This window comes from Hemicordylus capensis, chromosome 4, assembly GCF_027244095.1.
Source record: "Hemicordylus capensis ecotype Gifberg chromosome 4, rHemCap1.1.pri, whole genome shotgun sequence".
Classification (NCBI taxonomy): Eukaryota; Metazoa; Chordata; class Lepidosauria; order Squamata; family Cordylidae; genus Hemicordylus; species Hemicordylus capensis.
Genome location: NC_069660.1, coordinates 70,126,421 through 70,152,866, shown reverse-complemented (window position 1 = coordinate 70,152,866; position 26,446 = coordinate 70,126,421). Strand labels below are relative to the sequence as shown.

The 26,446-nt window shown below is 43.4% G+C and overlaps 1 protein-coding gene across 8 annotated transcripts in view; it reads left to right on the top strand.

The window, feature by feature from the left end:
• The window catches only part of ATP2B4 (ATPase plasma membrane Ca2+ transporting 4), a 234,218-nt gene that overhangs the window by 122,600 nt on the left and 85,172 nt on the right, over positions 1 to 26,446 (top strand). For all 8 annotated transcript variants that reach the window (XM_053250136.1, XM_053250139.1, XM_053250132.1 and 5 more), the window contains exon 3: positions 18,562 to 18,759. In XM_053250136.1, the coding sequence (XP_053106111.1) occupies positions 18,562 to 18,759 (198 nt within the window). The remainder of the gene's footprint in view (positions 1 to 18,561; positions 18,760 to 26,446) is intronic.

Here is a 26,446-nt window from a genome sequence, read left to right as displayed (position 1 = left end):
ATCTGGAATGCGCCCTGGAGATGCCTGGAATTGAATGAGGACTATGTGCATGCAAAACAGAGACTCTTCCACTGAGCTCTTGTCCTTCCCTTCAAGTTTGGATATCATGAGTGCTGCACACCAGAGTTGACTGCTCCTCAGGAGAACTGTACAGCCAGTCCAGGATCCATCACAGAACCTTTCCTGTGAGCAGTGAGGAAATCTATTGACTCTGTTTTCCAGGTTCAAGTTGTCTGCAGAGAGACAACTCTCTCTGCATTTTCTCTGTTAAAATATAGGAGTCCTCTGTGGGCAACTAATGCTGCTGAATCCCAGCCAAGCAGCACCTGCTGCCAAGCATGTGCATGCCCAGTTCCCATAAGTCCTGACTTGCTGCTTTTGCCCTTCTCTGGCTTGTAAAAAGCCCACTGGAGGCCAAGATAGTACTGCCCAAGAGCAAAGGCAAAGTGTGATATGTTCTAGATTGGGTTGCTTGTAATTGATGCAAAGGCTATTTCCACAAGCATGATGTTATCCATGGCAAATTTCCATAGGGGGCTAATTATGGTTTATCTAATTGTGAATGCAGTCCTAAAGATGCTTACCAGGGAGTAAGCTCCATTAAACTCAGGCAGGCTACATTCTGAATTAAACATAGATAGGCTTGCTCTGAGAATTTTTAACAGACTCTCATCGGTGTTTTTAACAGACTCTCATCGGTGTTCTCATCGGTGTTCTAATGTAGCCCTTCAAAGCTGACATTCATGCTTCGGAGTTGCTAGAAAAGACCCTACTTAATCTTCCATTTCCAAAGCCCCCTTTCAGGATTTAAGAAGGTGTATTATACATGGTTTAATGATCGCTATCGAGGATAACTTCATCGCTCAGCATTGCTCCTTTCTCAAAAACTAATGAGTTGCTTGAATAGTCTTCTATAGGCCATTCTGTGATAAACTACTTTTACTTGAGTAAGTGTCAAGACCCCACATAATAATAGCTTGGAGCAACAGAAGTTGGACTATAAAGAAACAGGGTGGGTTCAGCGTCTGTGCTCTACAGAGACCTTCCGAAGATATTCCTATGTGGAGGCTGAAACGTTTTAAATGCCCCTGTGTGCTTCCTGCATTTGAAATCTTTGTGATTTGGTCATAGTCTGACCTCACAGGTCTAGAACCTAGAGAGCTTTTTGCGATTTGCCCCTTTACTAGCAAGGTAATTTCTGCAAGACTTCAGAGTTCAGCATGCTGGAGATCTCCAGAGTGATTTTAGATATTGCTTTTCATGACCCCGCCCGCGCCTCATATCCTGTCTATACTGGCCACTCAGGGCACATTTCTCCCTTTCTCAGCTCATCAGTTCTGCTCATTCTGAGTCTTGAGTCCTGCCCACCAAAAGAGATGCTTTTGTTAAATCCCTCTCCCCTCCCCCATTCCAATAATTCTGTCACTGGTGCTTAAAAAACTTATTTTAGCTCTTTGAAAGATGTCTCTTAGTTTTGAAGCAAAGACCGGAATCTTTGTCTCTATATGCCTTCTCCTTCAAGTTCCTCCCCCACAGGTCTTAACTTGTTGGTGGATATGGTTTCTCCTCCAAATCATCACAGATCTTTGAGGTCTATAAAGTTTCTTTCTGTCTCTCTCTCAAAAAAGTGTTGAGTTGTGTTTTTTAAATCAAGTTCTCTGTTTTAAAGGTAAAGTGCTGTTGAGTCAGTGTTGACTCCTGGTGACCACAGAGCCCTGTGGTTGTCTTTGGTAGAATACACGAGGAGTTTACCATTGCCATTTTCCACGCAGTATGAGACGATGCCTTTCAGTATCTTTCCTATATTGCTGCTGCCCGATATAGATGAAACATACCATTGGGAATTCAAACCGACAACCTCTGGCTTGTTAATCAGGTCATTTCCCTGCTGAGCCATTAGGTGGTTTCCCCCATTTTACAAGTGTTTAATTTAAATGTTACATTATTAGAAACAAAAACAATGGACAACTGTAATGATTCTGAGATACTGGGCAAAACATGAGCAAAGCAGCAAAAATGCAGCGTGCTTCTGGTTTTGTGGGGGTTTTGTTTTTGTTTTTTGTTTTTGTCTTTTGGAAAGGTTTAAGACCCTTTTTCGGGATCTTAACATGCTGAAAAGCCAACAAGGGTAATTTCAGGATTCAGTTCCGATTCTAATACTGTAGAATTGATCCACATTGCTATTGGCAAACATGGGTGGCTTGGTAAAAGTGGATGGAAAGGAGAGGATCTTGTAGGGAAGGGGACTTCGGAGGTGACTTGCTGTGAAGCAAATCTTTTTGCTCTGAACCCTTTCATAGGAAAGACTCTTCCATCTCCCTGGATGAGGTGAGTTTCAGCAAATACAGCCTCGACTCACCCACTGGAAACAGCTACAAGTGTAACATTGCTCCTCCATCCCCCCCTTTCCCTTTTTAATTCACCCACTCATCCTGATCTCCTCCTTCTCTTCCTCCTCCTCTCTCTTTCTGTCCTTCCTAAGATTGCCGCTCCCCCGTCCTTTGCAGAGTTCCCATACCTTTAACCATTGCATGGCTGACACAAATGCAACAGGGTTCCCAAACACTATCTATCTTTGCCCAGCATGGAGATACAGTGTTTGGGAACCCTGTTGCATTTGTGCTCTGTTCTGCAATTGCAATTGTGCTGTATTTCTGCCTGATATGTAGCTGTTGAGGACATAGGAGATCTTCCAGGGTAAAATGAGGGGTTGGGGCTGGAGTTCAGTGGCCAAGCATCTGCTTTTGCATGCAGACGGTCCCAGGTTCAATCCCTGGCATCTCCAGGTACGGCTGGTAAAGACTCCTTCCTGAAACCTTGGAGAGCTGCTGCTAGTCAGTGTAGAAGAGATGATATTGAGCTAGAAGATGGACCAAGAGGTCTGACTTGATATAAGGCACTTTCCTATGTTCCTATGAAGGCCTAGGCCTGCCTGGCCCAAGGTGGAGACACTATTCATTCCTACCAGGAGGCTCTCTAGAATGGGAGGTGGAGGAGAACTCTTGTGTGCTAAAACACTTACATAGGAACATAGGATGCTGCCAGATACTGAGTCAGACCATTGGTCTATCTAGCCCAGTATTGTCTTCACAGACTGGCAGTGGCTTCGGCTCCATCCCCTGAGAGGAATATCTTACAGTGCTTACACATCAAGTCTCCCTTTCATATGCAACCAGGGCAGACCCTGCTTAGCTAAGGGGACAGGTCATGCTTGCTACCACAAGACCAGCTCTCCTCCTATGTAGACTGACTACATAGACACTTCATAGACTGACAAATTAACTCAGTCTGTAGGTGACTGCTCTCCTATTGGGGGTGGGGGTGGAGAGAACCTATACATAAGAAAACTAGCATTTCAGGAGAAAGCATTCTAGCCTGGCCACCTAACTTTCTATTTGCAGGGAGTTCTTTTAATACTAGGGTGCATCCAATCATGTGATTCATCCACCTGCAACTGGAGGCATTCAGTCCAGGAACAATTTTTCCACATGTTGGTCTTATGCCAAATCTGCTTCTCCTTTCATGAAGTTATTCAAGTGTGTCTGGAATAATGACAATAAGAAAGAGCCTTTCTAGGATATGGAGTTGCAGAGCAGAGAGTGGGCTAGAGATTGAAGCCAGCATACCTAATCATCAAATGATTTTTTTCCTTCTACAAACAACTCTGTTTCTCTCCTCCATTACATGTAAATCCCTTCTTCCTCCATCATTTCTCAATTCTTTTTCTTGGTCATCCCTCTACCTTTTCATAGTTGACTTCCTTTTCATCATTTTGCAAGAAAGAGAAAAGGGGCTTATGGCACATGCATAGTAGCAGACTGGCTACTGATAAAATACTTTCCCCCCCTTTTTTCTTTTTGAAAGCAGACACGTCTTAGGCTTTGTAATAAACTTTGGCTTCCTCCCAGCAGATTGGAATGAGCTCAATATGAGTCTTTATCTGATAATGTTTGTTTTCTAAATGTTCCCACTGAGAGTACATAAATATGTGTGTGTTGGAAGGATGATTTTAGGCCCAAGAACCTCTTGTCTATCTGAGGTAGGCAAAGGATGGGAGGAAAGAAAGATGACTTCCATTTCCTTTGGACCAAATTAAAATTAAGGCAGACTTAAGGGCCAGTTTCCCAAAATCATCTGTAATTAACACATATTCCCTATAGTTCTCAAAATTTCCCACATTAAGGCCTTATCTGCACTGTTGCCTCCCTGTTTGCTTATAGGTCAGGGGTTCTCAACCTTGGGTCCCCAGATGATGTTGGACTACAATTCCCATTATCCCCAGCCACAAAGGCTAAAGGCCATTGTGGTTGGGGATAATGGGAGTTGTAATCTAACAACATCTGGGGGCCCAAGGTTAAGAAACCCTGGCCTATAGCATTTCCATAATGCAAAATCAGAATTGGTGCAGTTGCTTAGTTATGACACTAAAGCCCCTCCTAGAGTGCAGTGCAGTGTGGCAAAGTTCTCCCCCCATCCCACGCCGATCACAATGACAAATGGGTTTGTAGTCATGGCCAGCTTGATTCCTTAGTTTTTATGGCTTCTTACACGAGATGTAAGTCCAATCCTTGACTGGTAGACACAATTGCATATATAACAGACATTTGTATTGGTGTTAGTTTGAGAGATGGAGTGCACAGCACTGGATTTCCAATGTGCTCACTTACCCTGCAGTAGGAGGCTACAATGTAAAGTGCGATAAATTATGTTGCAGACAGAAATTTTTTCATTGGTCTGGGAATCCCCTGTTGTATGTTGGTTGGCAAGGTTGAAATGTCTTTGGACCCTCTTTTACTATCCCCATGCTGCTTTTGTCCAGTTCACCTTGCACAAATGTGATGACTGCATCCATGGAGCCTCTTTTTACAGACTGCATGGTTTGTTTTTCCCTTTGATGGCTGTCTCCAGAGTTTCACACCTGAACAATTGATGGCTGCTGCTGTTCTAGTACTGTATGAGTGCCAAAGATTTGCAAGAGAATACAACAAATACAATCTTAATTGAGGAGGGTGTTAGGCAAGCAACCACAACCAAATAAGCCAATAAACAACACAATGTGTTACTTGCTGATACAAGCCTGGTTCAGGCATTCAGACACAGAGTGATGGAATGCAAATACAGAGCTCAAAACTGAGTCAGAAATCCCACCTTCAGCACTGTCAAATATCCTCCTGCTTGGCTCTTTGGGCTTAGGGCATTTGTCTAAAGAGGCGAGCACCCTGTGTGTTCACCGCCCCACCCCCATTTCCCTGATCAACAGGTTGGGGAACCCTAGCCTGCAGATAATGGAAATGGGGGTGAACACGCTTAGGATGCTTGCCTCTTCCGATGAATACACTAAGCGCAAAGAGACAGGCGGGAGGACGATTGACTGCGTTGGTGACAGGATCTCACTTTGAGCTCTGTAACTGTGTTCACTCACTCTACTTTTGAACGCCTGAACAGGGCTACAGTGAAAGCAGGAATACAGAGTTCTACAAAAGACCAAAGAACAGAAGAAATGCTTAGCCACAAGACAAACTACAGTGTAGCCAAGTAATAGCAACTTTTTGCTCCATACTTTAAATGCAGGCATTAATTTACCTTACTGCTTCTGCAGTTGTGGAGAGCCAACTAGATGTTATACACACACACACACACACACACACACACACACACACACACACACAGAGTACTCCTGGGAATTAAAGCACTAATGTTGTGTCAAGTGATACCTTCTTGACTAAAAATTGTGTCCCTGTAGGGCTCTTCACTATTTGTGGTATTGTCTATGAAGAGGATGCAAAAGAAGACACTTAACTATCACATCATATGTGAAAATTTCTTAATTCCCATTTACAAGTATAAGCAAAGTGGGTACATGCAAAATCCATAAGTGGAATTCCATTTTCCATTATATTGTTCTAGGTTGGAGCAGATTTCCATGGAAAATTCATGTGTCTTTTCAGATTTCTATTTATGTTGCTATTTTTTAAGTCTTGTCAAACATTTGTTTCAGTAAAGGCCACTGGTGTATTTAGGCATGCTTTTTTTTTTTTTTTGGTAGGGGCCACTCTACTATGGGTTCTGTAGTCTTGAGCCTCATAAAGTTAGTAGCTTTTGCACATACATGTTTCAATTGCACAAAAAAAGTTGGTTTAATATGAAAAGGTTGCAATAGTGCAGGAATACAAATGGTTGGCTTTGCAGTTATGTCATAAGAATAAAAGAGTTGAGGGGTTTTTTTTTACAAAAATCTCAGAGGGTTTAAAATTAGGACTAAGCTGCAATGGGAGGACTTATCACAAGCATGCTTGCCCCACACAAAAGTGCTGAAAGTTTGCCCTTTGTGCAGGGGCAATCCTTTCTCTGAATATAGGAGAGAGACAGGTGCGTAACAATGATAGGGCAAGGGGAGACAGTTGTCTGGGGGCCCCACTGCCTGGAGGGGCACCCCAGAGGCACCTCATGTGACTCCCCATTGCCCCCTGCCCTGCCCCAAGGCTCCTCAGCCACTTGCCCTCTTCGCCGTCTCTCCTGCTTGTTCTCCTGGCCGGCAATCGAAGCAGCAGGCAAGCTGCAAAGAGCTCCTTTTCTCCCGCCTCTCAGCTGATCGGCGGGTGGGCGGGGCTTCCACGGAGGCCTCTGTGTAGGCCGCAGTGACGCCTGAACTCGAGTAGGGCCCAAGCCAGCCAGGAAGGAGGAGGCAGCCAGAGTGTTCTCTGCAGCAGAAGACCCCTTGCGGCCCTGCTCAACCCAGACCAGCATTTGCCAGGTAGAGTGTGAACTCCTTTTTGTGGTTACCTTTCCCGCCCCCCCCCCCATATATAGGGATCTGCTTGCCATAGGGCTTGGATATGGGTGGGGGGAGGGACCGAGAAGTCTCTGAATATTTATTTTGAAACAGCTTGGAAAATTTGCTGACTTAAAAAAAACTATCTAAAAAGTCCTATAAGTGGCTTGTTTCATGGCAGAAAATTGCAAAAACTTCTGGAACAGTATTTTATTAATTTTATTTATTCATTCATTCATTTATAAATGCACTTATGTTCAAGTTGTTTTGTAACCCAGAAAGTCTGAGTGAGAACTGTGAAGCATGTGTGGTGCTTTTATTTTATTTTTCTTGTGTGTGAACTGCTCCCCAATAACTTGCAGGGACTTCAGGGTCAATCTGGCCAACATGTGAATGCAGCACCTCCATTCCAGAGGAGATGTGTCTTAAAGGGCTTTAAAAGCCTCCTGTGAAAAACCTCCTGCAATCAAACTTGACTGAATTTGTTCAGAATTCTGGGAAAACAAACATAGGTTCACCCTGCATGGTTGAAAGTCTCCTTTGCTAATCTGCAGCGAGGGGCCCATTTTAATAATTCATCTTTCTAGTGTGTTCTAGGCATTAAAAGTAATACAAATGTATAGTACTCAATGTATATCACTATATATTGTGACATGTGTGTGTGTATTCAGTGAAATGTATTTGCAGGCAGCATACTTATTTTGGAATATCAGACTTAAATCCTTGGGGGCCTGGGGTGTGCGGAGGCCCTGGACTTTGAGGCGCTGGGGGCCCATTTTAAAATCTTGTCTCTGGGCCCACTCCAACCTTGCTACGCCCCTGGAGAGAGAATAAGGGAGAGCGAATTTGGTACCCTTATTGCCAAGTCAACTGCACCAGTGATCCTTGTTTCTGTTCTTTTGTGCTGTGACAGTTGTATGTTTGGAAGCAGATCTTGAGAAGACAAGGCTCAAATCAGGGGAGCTTTGCTACCTGGAGCTTTGTGAACAGGAATGAGGGTGGAGCTTAAGACCTTTAATTATCTACAACTACAGCTGACATAGCTTTGAAGTACAGAAGCTCTATATATTCCAAATAGCCAAGAAAACTAATTATGAAGGTAGAATGTCAACAGGGGAAGGGGTGCTTCCCTGTGTATTATATGGAGTGTTACATATATGACTATCTGCCTGATGGGCAGAAGTTTTGGGTGTGCACTCAGTGCAAAGAGCTCCTGGCTCTCATGGAAGAAGTCTGTTCCCTCAAAGCCAAGGTGGCTGACCTGGAGAAGCTCAGGGAGGTAGAGAGGTATGTGGATGATATAGTGTATAGATTTTTATATACCAATGCCAGAAGCCTCAGAGCCAAGATGGGCAAGCTGGAGTGCTTGGTTGCTAATGAAAACATAGATATAGTGGGCATAATGGAAACCTGGTGAAACAGTGAGAACCAGTGGGACATTGTACCGTATTAAAACATAAAACATAACACATTTAAAATTCATGAAAAGATAAAATCATAATAGATAAAAACACATTAATAACACATTAAAATTTTAAAAATTGAGTCTCAGTTGAAAGCCTGGGTACATCTTCAGGGTCTTCCTAAAAGCAAACAGAGAAGGAGCATCTGTAATGGGGCCTCAGCTTTGCGACAACTGTAACCGAAGAGATGCAGTGATGGGGAGAGCATCATATCCAGCCTCTGCAATGTGCCTGATGTGAATGTGCAAAAGCGAAGAGGCAAGAGCCAGGAATAGAACAGGAATTGCATGGACTGGAATAGGGACTGGCTGCCTCTGTAGTGCATGAGCAGGGACCATATACCAGACAGAGGTGTTAATATGTCTGGATGATTCTTAGGAGGCTTGCTGCATACGTTGTAGTTGACTGGAACCTGGCATAGTGCAGTGAACAACAACATTAACTTGGGGTTCCCAGAAAAACCAGAGAACGCTGCCTTCTACTTGATCCCCACCACACATTAAGGTCATCTGAGGAGGTTTGTCTCCAGTTACCACCAGCTCGTCTGGTGGCGAGGCCTTCTCTATAGCTGCTCTGGGGCTGTGGAATGCGCTCCCTGCGGAAATCTGCAATTTGAATTCTCTATTAGCCTTCAGGAGAGCCCTTAAAACATATTTGTTTGGCCTGGCTTTCTAGGGTTTTTTAATCTGTCTTAATATTCTAACCCGATTTTGGGGCTTTTAATCACTGTAATTGTTTTAATTGTTGTTTTAAAATGTTTTTAAATTGTTAATTGTTGTTATATTGTTTTTAATTTGTTTTAGCTCTTTATTGTTTTAGCGGTTTGTTTTAATGGTAAACCGCCCTGAGCCATTTTGGAAGGGCGGTATATAAATCTAATTAATTAATTAATTAATTAATATAAAATAAAAAAGTTGGAGATAAGAAGTAACTGCTCTCAGTTACTTCCCCAGGGGGGGAAATAAAATCTATATGGATTTCACTTCTATATTCCTCCATGGGAATCCCATGCATGAAGCTGTTACATTGGACTGATAGATTTAATCTTGAGGTCCTGTCTGTACAATGTTATTTCTTGTTCAACGTATCTTAATGTTATCTCTGCTTAACAGACCCTTAGTGTGCTTTTGTTCTCCCCAAGAGCAGAGTTTAAGCAAGGTGGGAAGAGGAGGGAGATGTTCTTTTTCTTAAAGTCAACTACTAGAATATGTATGTCTGCTTCTGAATTACTTGTCAATATTATTTGAGTGAGGCCCACTGTCTCTTCCCAGGATGCCTCTCTCTCTTTCTTTTATGTGCAGAGGAATTTGGGAAATCTTCACTTAACATGACTCATCTTGTTAAAAAACAGGATGCTGGACTAGATAGGCCTTTGACCTTATCCAGCATGGCCGTTCTTATATAAATGTATTCCTATACATAAAGGAAAGGAAAGCAGGGATGTACTTCTGTACATAAAGTGTGTGTAAATAATAGAAATGTAAGTTTCTTGAAATCCAAGTGTCTTGAATGACACTTAACAGAATCATGCTTGCCTTAGTTTGTGTGGGCACAGCCACACTGAAATTGGTACAGGGCTTTCTTTCTTGGCTATGTGAATGCTCCCCCTCCCTACGGTATTTGTCTTCCTCCCCTCCCACTCTTCCCCTCAGTGTTGGCCTCAAGATATTTTCTCACCTGGGGCGGCGAGGGGGGCGGGATCAGAATAACACCATGTGCCCCAGACTTGAGCTCAAGAATGGCACACAGTGGTAGAAGTTGGAGGTAAGAAAATGTTACTCACTCTGGAATGTCCATCCAAAGTAGCAAGCCTCATATTGCTTCAAGGTGAAGCTGATCTTCCTCATCTCCTTGCAGCTTCTCTTTCACCCTTGTTGCTGTCGATGCCAGAGGGTTCCATCAGGTCTGTTTTTCATCTCTGCTTCTGGCCCAGCCAGAGGTTCTAAGCCTCGAAAGGACTGACTTGAAAAATGACGCTTTTGGGGAGAGTGAAGAATCCTGGATGACTTAATTTCACAGTCTCTCCTGTCTGTGGATCCACTCCTCATCTGCTTTCTTCTCCCCTAAAGCTAGGAAGACACACTAGCTTGTGTTGGGTGATGTCTTTTTTCTTTGCAGGAGCTGTTCTCTCTGTTTCCCAGCTGTTCTGGTTTGCTTTTGGCTAAAAGCAAAATTGATTTCTCTTTTTTGCACTGGACATTTGTTCAGATCAGTGGGTTACAATAGCTCAAGAAGATCCTTCCTTCCTTTTTCCTTCATCCAAAGGGAAGCGATGTCAGAAAGAGCACTTGGCAAGTTTTCCAGAGTTTGTATGCCTGCTGGGAGCCCCTAGCAGCATCCCACATGTCAAAGAAAAGCAGCATCCAGATAGTTACTATGCAGGGGCATTTTTCTGTCCTTTCTTGCCCAGAGAAAGCATTGTGGGAGTTGGAAAGGCTCTGGCTCTGAGTGTCTTGAGGGACAGCTGGGAGGTTTTAAAAACTACTACATTGGAAATACTTAATAAGCCAGAATGATAGTTCTTGAGAGAATGAATCTTTTTAGCTCTAGGCTATAAAGCTCTATATAGTTAAAGCTTTAGGCCAGCAATCAGAAAACATGTCTAGAATTTCTCTGTCTACCAAGGGTTATTGTTTAACCTTGGGCAAACTGTTTGCTGTTTCTTTACAGACTACGTTTATATACCACCTTTCTACTAGTGTTCTCGAAGCGATTCACAGTTTAATAATAATAAACAAATGTTTATTGATTTATAAGGCAACTGATATAAAACATTTCCAGGTAGTTTGCATAAAATTCAGTAATTTGAAACGATCCACAACTAAATAATTTAAAAAGTTAAAATATGATAGTAAAGGGACATAGAGAAGGAGGAGGAAAATAAGCACATTCAGATACAATGGTCATTTCATGACATAGTTCTTGGAGTTCAGGAGCCAAATGGCAGTCTCAACCAGGCCGATGGAAGGAGTCTTGCTTTATCACCTATCCCTCTGATGCAACTAGGTGGGTGTAATGAAGAGGTTGTGGAAGCCATTTTCTTTTTCCACTGCAGCCTGCAGGGTATACAGAAATATCATTGTAAAGGTCAAGGGACCCACTGCAATGGCATGGGTCACTGCTCTGGTGGCTGCAAAGGGAGAGGGGACAGGCACAAATGTGCCTACTTCTCCAATAGCAGAAGGTTTCTGTGCACAGTTTCTGAGGGCCTCCTTGGGGACCCCGCTTTGCAACAACTGACACAGCATCCCATACCATTGCTGAGTGTCTTGTCATTCTCAGAAATTGTTTTTTCAGCTGCAAGAAGGCATGGGGAAAGGAGAGAATTGCTTCTGCTACATCTTCATTACATGTGTGGTGCTCTGGATGCTCCCCTATATTTTTACTAAAGTGGGGAGGCATTGCATACTCCCAGTAAAAGCTAGCCACTCACTGTTTAACCCACTTGGTGACATCAGCATCTCTGTAGGTTGACTATGACATTCAGTGTCAGTCAGGTTTTTTGCAAACATGCCGTGTCTGGCACCCTATGTCCCTAAAGAGAATGCTATCCCTGAATCCTATGAAATATACATGGAAACAGCTCTGTCATTTGGATTACTGATGCCACAATTCCCCTGGTAAATACTTTTGTAGGTGGTTGGAATTTATTATTATTATTATTATTATTATTTATTTAGATTTTGATCCTATGGTAAGGAGCTCATCTTAACCAATGGTTTGCAGCCCCTTGTGCAAGAATTCAGATTGTTTTGATGTCTGGGGGTGTTGCAGGAGAATGCGTTATCCCAGAAGCTTGAAAAGTTTGCTTATACACACCACATGGGAAGCATGTAGATGGTTGGAATGACCACATCTTCATGTAAAATTTCCTTATCTCTAGTATTTATAAACACCGACCTTTTCCTTTTGTGAATGTAAGCTAACAAAGCCAGTTCCTTGTTTTAAATACTCTATCTATCTATCTATCTATCTATCTATCTATCTATCTATCTATCTGCCTGCTATTATATATTTGTTACATTGATATATCACTTTTCCACAGAATAATGCAAGTCAGAGAAAATTCCTTTCTCTTTGACTAACCTCATGAGACACAATTTCTAAGTGGAAGTGACTTCCATTTGGGAAACTATGTAGATCTTGCTCATAATTTATCACATGGAATAAATGCTCATGTTTCTTTCATTGTGTGAACGTGCAGTGGGAAGTCACAGTTTTGGCAATGGCTTTCCTATGCATAGATAGATGTAATGAAGAATATGCAAGATTCATGCAGTTTCCCTGTGGGAGTCTCATGAAGATATATCTGTGTTTATAAACGAATTGTATGTGTGTATATGTGTCAGAGTCTTTGAACTCAGTAAGTCTATAATAGTGATTTCTATTTTCACTTGTGCAAAAATGTGATATCTCTGGAACCAAGCCACTGGTCAGTTTAAAATTAAAATGAATCCTGTTATCCACGGGGGTTCTGTTCTCCACTAGAAGTGTCCCAGTTCCCCTATTCCCCTATTTTTCTGTTTATTAATATAGATAGATAGATAGATAGATAGATATAGATAGATAGATAGATAGATAGTATATATATATTTTAAAAAATGAGCCACAAAATGGCTCCTTTTCTGAAAATGACATATCCATCACCATGGATATGTGAAATTGACCCTTTAAACCCAGCCTCCCCCCACATATGCCAAGGCTGGGTTTCAGTTTCCCAACCATGGATATCATGTCTGCGAATATCTAGATTTGCCTGTAGTGATGTACCTCTCCAACCAAATAGTTTCCCCACCTTTTTGTAATACTTGATGCCCAAATAACCTTGTGACTCTTCAGTTCAAGCTGAACATTACGTTCAACATATATGCAGTAGTACTTTTCCTATTTGTACCCTGCCTTTGAGGGGGCCTGTACCCAGGTTTACCTTTAAAATGAATATACGTACAGGCATGCTCACAGTCCCATGGACATGTGTACAGACGCCTATACATTATACCTGTACATTACATTTACAATGTAATGTCCAAATGGGGCTTCTCATTCCTAAAACATTGGCCAATGTTCTTCATTGTAAGGCCCAGAAGCCAGTGGCGACCCCCATCATTCCTAAGTGTGGCTCCCTGACTTATTGTTTGTTGGGCCTGGGTGAAACGTCGTCCAAATCTGAGTACTCGACACAGTCCACTAGCACCATTTAGAGGCGACTATTCTCACCTAATGGCGCAGCGGGGAAATGACTTGACTAGCAAGCCAGAGATTGCCGGTTTGAATCCCCGCAGGTGTGTTTCCCAGACTATGGGAAACACCTATATTGGGCAGCAGCGATATAGGAAGATGCTGAAAGGCATCATCTCATACTGTGCGGGAGGAGATGGCAGTGGTATTCTACCAAAGACAACTGCAGGGCTCTGTGGTCGCCAGTAGTTGTCACTGACTCGATGGCACATTATACCTTTATTCTCACTCTGCAGTGCTGCATTTTGCCCAGTGCCAGTGGGGCTCCTTTAAGGGAAACAGGGCCCTCTTGAGCCCCTGTGCCATCATGGAAGGTGTGCATGGAGTGCTGGGCAGTGTAGCCCTTCCCAGTGCTTTTCTTCTAGAGCTCTCTCTTAAGGGGCCTTTGCAGCACTGTGAAAAGTGCAGTACTGTGTGGAGGTCAGCACAGTGAGAAATGGCTCTTTTGCATTGTAGATTTTTTTTTTTTGCCAAAGTGTCCCCCATTTAAAAAGCGATGATCATTGACTTGTGCAGTGGCACTGCACTGACAGTTGCCCTCTGTCCCTGAATGCTGACCAATATTTAGACAGCTCTGATTTCCTAGCTAATTTGCTACTCCATATAAAAGGTAGGAATTTTGAGGCAGTAGAAACTCGCGTGATGAGGTGTGTGCATGTTGCTTGACCATTCTGGAGTGGTAAGGCTGAAGAAGAAAAGTGGCCATTCTTCTTTTAGGAATCCCATCTTTTCCTGCATTTCCCCTTCTTTCGCTGTGTGTCGGGAAGGATTATTTCTTTAGGGGTCTGGATTTGAATGGGCAACCATGTGATTAGTTCACTTTGCTTGCTGGCCTGCCACCTCTTCCCTTTATCATCCTCGTAGGTTGCTGAGCGAACTTCCAGTGTCGTATTCCAGCAAAGCCAGACACCCTTTGCATCCAGGGCCTTGCTGACTCTCCCTCCCCACCTGCTGGCTGAACTGTGCCTTATATTTTAGCAGCAGGCCTGCAGGAAAGTGTGTCTGTGTGTGGAGGGAGAGAGAAGACACTTGCATTCCCAGCACCTTGCGTCATTCAAGATGGAGCAGCCATGCAGTCTCAGCTGGTGTTCCTGCATTGTTTTCGATAATGACAATCTCCTGCGCAAAATAGTATGATCTCATGGAAATGGATAATGGGGATTCTTGTATGCAAACAGTTCCACTCCTGGAATGCCTGGACGGATCACTCCCATGGTGGCACTCCTAATTTAGGAAGGATGGATACTTTTGTCTACTCCTTTGTCAAAGATAAAGATGCTGAGCCTGCGTTTGGATTCTTGAGCATAAATGTCTGTCTCGCAAGCAGGCACAGATTAAGCCCCTTCCTACACTAAAGGGAGCCAATTCTGACCATACTTTCCCCTTCATGTTATTAAAAGGGGCACTGCTCGAAGAGCACCCTTCTCATTGCAGGCATCTCTGTGTCCTACTGGAAGTCCCTTTATTGAATGAGAGGACAGTTCATCCAAATTACCATTCAATATATGATCCAAATACTACATGTTGAGTGGCAGTTTCAGATGAAACAAGCACACCTCCATGTTATAAGGATACATGCCGGGAAGGAGTTGGGATGTCCATAAAAGATGTCATGACGGGTGTGCTCTTTGAGCATCCCCTTTTAATTGTGTAAGAGGGAAAGTATCATCTGTACTGGCTCTGTTTGTTAGGGGAATGACTTGGGGGGGAGGCTCACTGAACAAAAATTATAATTAGTAGCCTTTTAGAAGTCTTGCATTTATGAGGCATTGCATTTAACATGTTTGAAATTTCAGTTATGTGACTAAAATTATGCAGTTTAAGTAGATTTGCATTTATTTACTTACCTAATCAGGGGTGTAACTATAATAGGGCAAGGGGAGACAGTTGTTTGGGGGCCCATTGCCTTCGGGGGCCTCCCAGAGACAAATCACATGATTGACTCCCCCAGCCACACACCCGCCCGGACTTCCTTCAGTTGTATTCATCCTCCAGAATTGATGTGTGTTAAGACCTGGAGCTACCAGAACAGCATGTCTTTCTCTAGTACCACTAAATGACTTGCATCATCCACAATTTACAAAACCTTAAAAAAAATAATTTAGGATAGTGTTCTATTGTGGCAGATAGATAGATAGATAGATAGATAATCTATCTATCTATCTATCTAAATTTTACTATGCTTTTTGTTACCTATTCAGCCTCATTTAAGATTTCTTTACTTCATGAGCAGTGATTGGGGGCCATTTTAAAATCTTATCTCTGGGCCCACTACAACCTTGCTATGCCCCTGTGCCTAATGCTTTTCTGTTTTGCTTCATGTATTCTTTGCAAATTTTTCTTAACTTCCCACCCACCACCAATTAAGATGGCAGCTGATAATAATGAATGGGGTAGGAGGAAGGTTTAAATACTCAGTGAAGAGAAGTGTATGGGTAAGGGGTATGAGGTACCCTATAGCATGGAAATGTCTCCCATAAAACATTGGAAGTGTTTTCTGAACCCAGATTTAGCTTCTGCGCATTCTTAGGATACTGCTCATACATTTTCCAGTCTTTTCTCCCCAGCCCATAAGGATTAAAGTGAGTATGTTATATAAAATAAAAGCTGAGATTCTGTTCCCAGTAAAGCTGCTTTTTGTAATTGGCTGATGGTGATTTCTGTGGCCCCTATGGTGTTGAGGTATTTTTATTTATTTATTTATTTATTTATATTACTTTTATACCGCCCTTCCAAATGGCTCAGGGCGGTTTACATTAAAACACCATTAAAATCAGTTAATAATAAAAATAAAAATTATAAAGCATAAAACAGTGATTAACAATTAAAAACATCATAAAACAACAATTAAATAGTCAGAACAATTTAAAAACAAGTTTTAAAAAGCTGAGAAAGCCTGGTTGAAGAGATGTGTTTTCAGGTGTTTTCTGAAAATTGCCAGAGATGGGGAGGATCGTATCTCAGCAGGGAGCGCATTCCACAATGCAGGGGCAGCAGCCGAGAAGGCCTGTCTCTGTGTAGCCACCAAACAAGTGGCTACACAAGTGACCTCAGTGGCCAGTGGGGTTCATAGCGAAGAAGACGCTCTCTTAAATACCCAGGGCCTAAGCCGTTTAGGGCTAGCACTTTGTATTTTGCCTGGAAAACTATTGGCAGCCAGTGTAACTCCATCAACAAAGGAGTAATGTGGTCTCTCCGAGATGACCCAGAGACCAACCTGACTGCCGCATTCTGAACCAACTGAAGTTTCCGGACTACGTACAAAGGCAGCCCCACGTAGAGCGCATTACAGAAGTCCAGTCTGGAGGTTACCAACAAATGTACCACTGTTTTGAGGTCATTGATCTTGAGAAACGGGCGCAGCTGGCGTATCAGCCGGAGCTGATAGAAAGCACCCCCGGCCACCACCTCAACCTGAGAAACATAGGAGAGACGTTGATCCAGAAGTACTCACAGACTGCGAACCTGTTCCTTTTGGGGAAGTGTGACCCCGTCTAGAACAGGCAGATCAAAATCGTCTCTAGTGTTCTGACCCCGCACAATAAGTACCTCCGTCTTATCTGGATTCAACTTCAGTTTATTCTCCCTTATCCAGCCCATTACTGTTTCCAGGCAGGCATTTAGGGAGGATATGCCAACTCCTGAAGAAGTTGATATGGAGAAGTAGATCTGGGTGTCATCAGCATACTGGTAACACCCAGCTCCAAATCTCCTGATGATCTCTCCCTGATGATCTCTCCCACTATACGCAAACTAGACTGATTCTCTACTGGATGCCATAGCTGCACTTTATTTATTTATTTGGCATATTTATATATCACTCCCCAAACAAGAATTTAAACATTAAAAATAGTCCATACATATACATTCTGCAGAAATATAAGCCCTATTCACACGTCATGCTCAACACATTTATTTATTTATTTATTTATTACATTTATATCCCGCTCTTCCTCTGAGGAGCTCACAACTACCCTGTAAGGTAGGTTAGGCTGAGAGATACATGACTGGCCCAGAGTCACCCAGTGAGTTTCATGGCTGAATGGGAATTTGAACTCGGGTCTTCCCAGCCCTAGTCCAGCACTCTAACCACTATGCTGTGCTGGCCACTATACTATGCTATCCATGTAGAGTGCACCCAGGTAGAGATCTGTATACATTACAGTTATTCACATTATGTTGAACAGAGATGCAGCAGTATATTTCCTATCTGCACCAGGCATTTGAGGGGACTGTACACAAGTTCACTTTTTAAATGAACACAGCTACAGTCTTTCATACAAAAAACATGTACAGGTGTATAGACATCTGTATGCAGGTACAACATAATTTCTGAATAGGGCCGTAGAGAGATTCTGTTTCAGGGCACCAAAGTTCCTTTTGCCAGAACATGATCTAGAGCAGGGGTTCTCAGTGTTGGGTCCCCAGATGTTATTGGACTTAAACTCCCATAATCCCCAGCCCCAGTGGCCTTTGGTTGGGGATTATGGGAGTTGAAGTCCAACAGCATCTGGGCACCCAAGGTTGAGAACCCCTGATCCAGAGCAAGTGGTCTCATCTCTTTGTATCCCAGAGTCACCCTTTCATTCTCTGTGCCTTCGGTTTGTTTAGATAGTACTGTACTCTTTTGCTTACAACATGCCCTTGCAAGAGAGGAGAGCTGGTCTTGTGGCAGCAAGCATGAATTGTCCCCTTTGCTAAGCAGGGTCCTCCCTGGTTGCATATGAATAGGAGACTACATGTGTGAGCACTGCAAGATATTCCCCTCGGGATGGAGCCGCTCTGGGAAGAGCAGAAGGTTTCAAGTTCCTCCCTGGCTTCTCCAAGATAGGGCTGAGAGACATTCCTGCCTGCACCCTTGGAGAAGCCGCTGCCAGTCTGTGAAGACAATACTGAGCTAGATAGACCAATGGTCTGACTCAATATATGGTAGATTCCTATGTTCCTAAGCAGTGTCTTCCACATGAGACCTCCACATTTAAGGGGTGGGAGCATGTCTGTTATGGAAGATAAATGAAGTTGGCCCCTAAAGAGTGGGATCAAAGCAACTGGGCTTTCTTGATAACTCCTTTTTTTCTTTGCTTTCAGGCCTGTCCGGGAACCCCACTGATCTGGAGAAAAGAAGGCAAGCGTTTGGGCAGAATTTCATCCCACCCAAAAAGTCCAAAACCTTCCTGCAGTTAGTCTGGGAAGCACTTCAAGATGTCACCTTAATCATCTTGGAAATTGCAGCCATCATCTCCCTGGGCCTGTCTTTCTACAGTGCTCCCGGTGGCGACAGTGAAAGTGAGTAACTTGTGGCTTCTCTGCATATGATGGGGGAGAAAGGCAAATAGCCACATTCTGAGATAAAATGGCCACATTCTGGGCCAGCCCCCCATTCCTATACAAGCACAAAGGCATGAGGGCATTCAGTACATCCACCAGCACATAACCCCTGCTAACTGAGCAAAGGGGCACTTTTTAAAAGTCGTTATTCTCTTTATTTAGCAGGGGGAGAGCAACTGGCCCTACCCAACCCCAGCACAGCATCCCTCCAGTGTCTGTTGTTGGTGTCTTTCTTATGTTTCTTTTTTAGACTGTGAGCCTTTTGGGGACAGGCAGCCACTTAATTAATTAATTAATTTCTGTATGTAAACTGCTTTGGGAACTTTGGTTGAAAAGCGGTATATAAATATTCATCGTATTCGTATTCATATGCCTGTGTAGGTACTACAGCAGCCCCATCTGCTACAATCTGTGAGACTCTATTGCAGGGGTAGGCAAGCATGGCTAACTTCCATCATCCCCACCCACAATAAATTGTGGTTGGGGCTGATGGGAGTTGTAGTTCAGCAACAGCTGGAGAGCCATGCTTGCCTACCCATGCTCTGTTCGAATAGACAGTGAGGGCTGGCAGTGATGAGGCTGGGCAAAGCCAGACAAAGGGGAGGAGACCTGGTCTTGTGGTAGCAAGCATGACTTATCCCCTTAGCTAAGCAGGGTCTGCCTGGGTTGCATTTGAATGGGAGACCACATGTGAGTCCTGTAAGATATTCCCCTCGGGGGATGGAGCTGCTCTGGGAAGAGCAGAAGCTTTCAAGTTCCCTCCCTGGCTTCTCCAAGATAGGGCTGAGAGAGACTCCTGCCTACAACTTTGGAGAGGCTGCTGCCAGTCTGTGTAGACAATACTGAGCTAGATAGACCAATGGGCTGACTCAGTATATGGCAGCTTCCTATGTTCCAGACCTGCCTGTCCTCAAGCTTTAGACAGCGGCCTTCTCCAAATGGGAGATGTTTCTCCCTTATCTTCTGTTGGACTATTGCATTAGAATGAATTGCTCCCCTTATAGCATAAAGTAGATCCATCACATTTCAAAGAAACTAATTTATGCTCTCAACACACAATTGTTTGGAGTGTTGTCTAGGCCAAACCCTTGGTGAGTACAAATCTATATTAGCCATTAATCTGTGCTGACTCTCCCTCCCTGAAAATTTCATTTTATATTCCCCTCTCTGCCTGACTGACTGTTTAAACAAAGATATTTTCTCCAGTTGAATTCCCCAGCTGGCAGCATGGCTGTGTTTTCCGGCCCACTTTCTCACTCGCCCTCGCACAGTCTCAGCACACTAGGCCTCCTACTCTTCAGCTTAATGTAACAATACAGAGTGTAATAAAACACTAAGATGAAGCTTGATCCAAAAAGTCATTTCAATTAAAGCAGCTGTTCCTGGCAACTTAAACACTCTCTGGAAAGAGAGTTGCTTCCTTTTTGTCCTGGCAAAATCCCAACCACTGGAGAATTCCATTTTGTTAGTAAAAAAAGAAATAATGCAGTGTGGTATGCTATAGATTTTTACTTCCCCTCTCTAATAGTGTGTAGCATTCAGAGTCCTAATAAACAGGTTAAACTGAATTTCAGTGATGATATAAACCCTTTTAAAACTTAAATAATATGTAAATATTACCTGCATGGCATATACTGTCATAAAACAGAAAATGGAATTCTGGCTGAAGCTTATTTAGCATGCAGTTGAAAAATATGCTTCTGTTATGTTGATATTCAAATAATGATATGGACTACATAGAGAGAAATGGCTGAGAAATGAGACTGTAGTTGAGGCCCAGGTGAAATACCATCTCACCAGGCTCTTCCATAAAGGAAAGGTGATATCAATTGCTCTGTCTTGGTTTGCCTATATTGTTGCTGTAAGCTGGCAGTTCAAATCGAACCACAGACCCGACAGTAAGGAGACTGTGATAGTTGACAGTATTGAACATGAAAGAGGTGAAATCCTCTTCCCAGCCAGGTCCTGGAGGCATCTTGCTTCCTATGGGATGGCTTCCATATTCCAGTGTTGTTCACTGAAAAGCCCACAGACCAGTGGCAGCCCTCATCAACCCTAAGTGTGACTCCTGCCTGATTGTTTATTGGGCCTGTGTGAAGCTTTGGCCAAAGCTGAATACTCTGCACAGTCCTCCTGGCACCATGCAGAGATGGCCTTTCTCACCATGCAGTTTTGCCCAGCATTGGCAAGGTGGGGAGCTAGGAATTTCTGTAAAGGAAACAGAGCCCTCTTGAATCTCTGTACCATCTTGTGAGGCATACACAGAGTGCTAGGAAGTGTAGTTTTCCCCAGTGCTTTCCTTCTTCAGCTCTTAAGAGAGGGCTCCGTCTTTTTTCAGGGTTCCTCCCAGCCCTGAGAAAAGCATAGTACTGTCCGAAGGTCAGCAGTGGAAAATGGCTCTCACATTGAAGGACCCCCACCAAAGTGGCTCCCACTTGAAGAATAGTGAAAATCACTACCATGTTCTGCAAAATATTGGTTTACAAAGACCCCAAGCCAAGGATTTATAGGCTCAGAAACAGAAATGAGACTGGCTAATATAGTAATCAGAATCTTTGGCTGGAAAGCTTCTCCACAATCTTTGTTAATGTGTGGCAGGCTTTCCTTCTATGACTGGATCTTGTTCCTCTCAGAGGTATGTTTTACTTTACAAATTACTTATAGCCACTATATTATCTTTTCAATTTCCCAGTCCAGCTGCCATCTTTTCAAGAGAGGAGCTTTCTGATGGCTTTGTTAGGAGATAGAAACAAAATGAAGCTGAATAGTGGTGACAAAAAGCATAGTTAGGGGGTGTGGTGTGTGTGCATATATATATATACGCATACACATACATTTTAAAGGTTTTGTAAATTGTGGACGATGCAAGTCATTTAATGGTACTGGAGAAAGACATACTGTTCTGGTAGCTCCAGGTCTTAACACTCACATCAATTTCGGAGGATGAATACAACTGAAGGAAGCCCAGGCGGGTGCATGGCTGGGAGGAGTCAGTCATGTGACTTGCCTCTGGGGGGTCCCCCAAGGCAGTGGGCCCCCAGACAATTGTCTCCCCTTGTCCTATTATAGCTACGCCCCTGTGTTGCGTCTGATAACTGAGAAAGAAGAAGGGTTGTGAGGGGAGATTTAACACCCCTCACAACATAACACCTCAGAGCTCAAATAATGCAGTAGTGTGCACTTGGGCCTAGACAAAAATACTAGACTGTGGCCAAAGGAGGAGATCAGTTTTATTTATTTAAATAACCACTTAACCATGCCCACTCTCAGTATTGTTAAGTATTCGTTCCTAATGTTTTTGGAGCCAGCCCAAAAATTTAGGAGCCAGATTGCCCTCTGCTCCATGGGTGTGTGGGTGTGTGGACTCACCACACATCCCCAGCAGTGTCCTCTGCTCCGTGGGTTGGGGGGCAACTTCCTGTGTTGCTTACTCCTGCTTGCTTGCTTACTTACTCTTCTTCCTGGTTATGTCCATCAGACAGGTGAAACTGACACAACCAAGGGGAGGAGTGAGCAAGGAAGGTAGGGGCAGGTTGCTCCCTCCTCTTCCTGGGTGTATCTATTATGCTTAGGCAGGTGATGGACCAAAGCGGCCAGCGGTGGAGGGGGGGGACCTTACTTGCTCATTCCTCCTCCTGGTTATGTCTGACCACTAACTGGCTCAGACACCAAAAATTCCTCATAGAGAATAATGAGGATTGCAGCAAATGTATAGCTTCACGTTGGGGAGAAAGGGGTGTCCTAGAGTGGAGTGTGGTGGGTGCTCTTTGCACTAGACCACCACTCACTCTGAGCCACCCCAGCACCCCACAAGTGGCTTTAAGGTTTTTCTCCATAGGGAAGAATGGAGGTTTCAGCAGCCCCATAACTGCACTTGGGGGGTGCTGGGGTGGCCCAGAGTGAGGGTGCCAACCACCTCCATGGGTTGCTAACCCATGGGGTACTGGGTTTTGTTGTTTCTGAAGTGTTCTGAGTGTAGATTATTTGGTAGCATATAAGATTTTCAATGAGAAACTATGAATCCACTCTCATTGCTAACCTTAAAGACACATAAACTTCAAAAATTACATAAAAATCAGCCCTTTGCCCAATTCCTTTCAAATAATTCTAATAGCTACCTGGCCCCCCTTGGGCACTACCACCCACCACACTCTGCTCTAGGCAACCCCTTTGCCCCCGGCATGAAGCTATACATTTGCTGACACCTCCATGCTTCTTTATGGAGAAAAACCTTAAAGACGCATAAACTTCAAAAATCACTTAAAAATCAGCCTTTTGCCCAATTCCTTTCAAATAATTCTGATAGCTTCCTTGCCCACCTTGGGAACTACCACCCACCACACTCCACTCTAGGACACCCCTTTCTCCCCGACGTGAAGCTATACATTTGCTGCAATCCTCATTATTCTCTATGAGGAATTCCAAAATAATTTTAAAATTCACCAATAATCAGAGGAGTGTCCGATTGCCTTGGAACTTTGTGGATAGTAGGCACCCCTGGTTGTCTACCACCCACACCACCTTTGTGCCCCTAGGTGCTCCATAATAGGGGATATGGGCTGGTTCTGGTCCCATTATACACTATGAGAAAAATAATTAAAAATATTTCAAATATTCTTAAAAAATCATAGGGGTGTCCAATTGCTTCAGGGTTTGCATGGTTGTTGGCACCCATGGGTGCTCCACAATAAGGAATAATGGGCTGGTTCAAGTCCCATTATACCCTATGAGAAATAAATAAAAATAATTTTCAAAAATTCATAAAAAATCGTACGAGCGTCCGATTGCTTTGGGGTTTGGGTGGCAAGTACCCCTTGGTGTCAGCTACCATCCTACCAATTTTTGGCTGTCTGAACCGGTTCGAAACAGTTCAAATTCGAACCGAACCAGGGGGAGGTTTGAGCAAAACCAAAACCGAACCACCCCCTCCTGGTTTGAACCTGGTTCAAATTCGAACCGAACCGGGCAAACCGGTTTTGTGCACATCCCTAGTCTTGATCACACACTGGGAACACTGTTAATGCAGAGGATTGTCATACATTGCTCATGAATGCCTTTTCTCTGGGAGACTTTTCACTGTGTTTCCAGACAACTGTGCTACCCTTCTCGGTTGGTAAGTCATAATGTAGTAAGACATTACCTCATTATATGAATTGTCCTTGCTTTGATTCCCGCCCCACTCTTTCTTTGAAAACATTTTGCCAATGTATGCTATCTTTTTTGTGTGTGATTAATAGATCAGGACATGGAATCAATTTGTTCTCACAGTTCTGAGTCTTAAGAACATAAAGGACAGCCCTATTGGATCAGACCCGAGGTCTATCTAGACCAGTATCCTGTTTCTCACAGTGGCCTACCAGATGCCTCTTAAAAGCCCACAGATGAGAGGTGAGGGCATGGCCTCTCTCTTGCTGTTGCTCCCTTGTAACTGGTATTTAGAGGCATCTTGCCTCTGAGCCTGGAGACAGCCTGTAGCCATCAAACTAGTAGCCATTGACAGATCTGTCCTCCATGAATTTGTCTAAGCCATCCAAGGTAGTGGCGATCACTGCATCCCGTGGCAGAGAATTCCATTATTTAATTATGTGCTGTGTGAAAAAGTATTTCTTCTTGTTGGTCCTAAATTTTCCTAGCCTTCAGTTTCATGGGTTGACCCCTGGTTCAAAAGTTATGAGAGAGAGAGAAAAATTTCTCTCTGTCCACTCTCTCTACTCCATGCATAATATTATATACCTCAATCATATCTCCCCATAGTCACCTCATAGTCATGTCCTCCTTCAAGTACAATGACAAGAACTGTACACAGTACTCCAAATGTGGCTGCACTATAGATTTGTATAACGCGTTATAATATTAGCATTTTTATTTTCAATCCCCTTCCTAATGATCCCTAGCATAGAATTTACTTTTTTCATATCTGCCGAACTCTGAACTAACACTTTCAATAAGCTGTGCACCACGACCCCAAGATCTCTCTTCTGGTTAGTCACTGAGAGCTCAGATCCCATCAATGAATATGTGAAGTGGGGGGGGATGGGTTACCCCAACATGCATCACTTTACATGTGCTTATACTGAACCACATTTGCCATTTTGTAATCCTCTCCCCCAGTTTGGAGAGATCCTTTTAGCTCCTCACAATCTGTTGTGGATTTCATTACCTAAGTAATTTAGTGTCATCTGCAAATTTTTCCACTATGCTGCTTACCCCAACTTCTAGATAATTTATGAATAAGTTAAAGATCACTGACCCCAGTACAGAACCCTGGGGTACCCACTTCTTACTTCCCTCCATTGTGAAAATTGTCCATTTATTCCGACCCTCTGTTTCCTGTCCTTCAACCAGTTACCAATTCATGCATGAACCTGTTCACTTATCCCATGACTGCTAAGTTTAGTCAAGAGCCTTTGGTGGGGAACTTTGTCAAAAGCTTTTTGGAAGTCCATGTATACTATGTCATCCAGATCATCTTTATCCACATGCCTGCTGACACTTTCAAAAGAATGCCAGAATGTTAGTGAGGCAAGACTTGCTAGGAATGTGTACAAAACAGATTTTGCATTTTGTTTTGCGCTCGGAAAAAATGCAGATGGCTGAAATGTTCCATCAAAATAGTGGTCAAACCGGTTGTTTAGATGAAACAAACTTGAAACATTTTACTGTTTCAACCATAGGGAACAATGGGGAACTTAAAACACCCCTTTGTTCCCCATGAGTAGCTCCTAGGGACACCAAGTAGATTGTGTGGTAGAGTATGATGGGTATTATCTACCCACCAAACCCACAGAAGAAATGGATAAGCAGCAGGCAATTTTAAATAAATTTTTAACCTTTCCCCCAAACCCCCATAGGATCCTATAGGAGTTTTGGGGAAAGGTTAAGAATTTGTTTTAAATTGCCCGCTTGCCCATATATTTTGTTGGTGGGGTGGTAGGTAGCACTCATCATGGAATTTGACCCTCCCAACACAAGACACACATTTCAGACAGAGACCAAAAAAGAATAATTGACCCAGAATCTACTACCAGCCACAGTGCCTGCACTGCAGTAACATCATTGGCACAAATTACTCTCACTCACACAATTATGACTCCTTACTTCCTAGCACTGCAACAGCTGCCAAAGCAGCACCCTTAGTTACCAGCAAACATAGCCATAAGCTCTACTAGAGCAACGTCTTCAGCCACATTTTGACTGAGTACACCTTGCAGTGCAGATTGCAGAGCAGACCAGAGCAGTGAATGAAGCACAAGTTAGTCTCAAGGCCAGACATGGAGCTCATCACAGCAATCAACATATTTCACACACACACACTAGCTACTGTCCATGTCTCACCACAACACTATCTCACAAACAAACCCAGCATATTATACCTGGTGGTGAGAAAATCACAAAATCAAATTTTCCTTGATTCCTTCCTCCTCTGCTGATGTATCCTCTTCAAGAAAGGCACCGTATGAGGGCTCTCTCTGCCTCCCAGTCCCTTTAAATACATTTTGAAATTCCCTCCTTTTGTTTTCCCCCTCCCTGCCAACATGGGGCACTGTTGCCCATGACAACACTTAATTTGTATGATAAACCAACCAACCAAGAAGCAAAGAGATTGCAAGCCAATTGGAAGCCAATGCCAGGAAACCAATCAGCA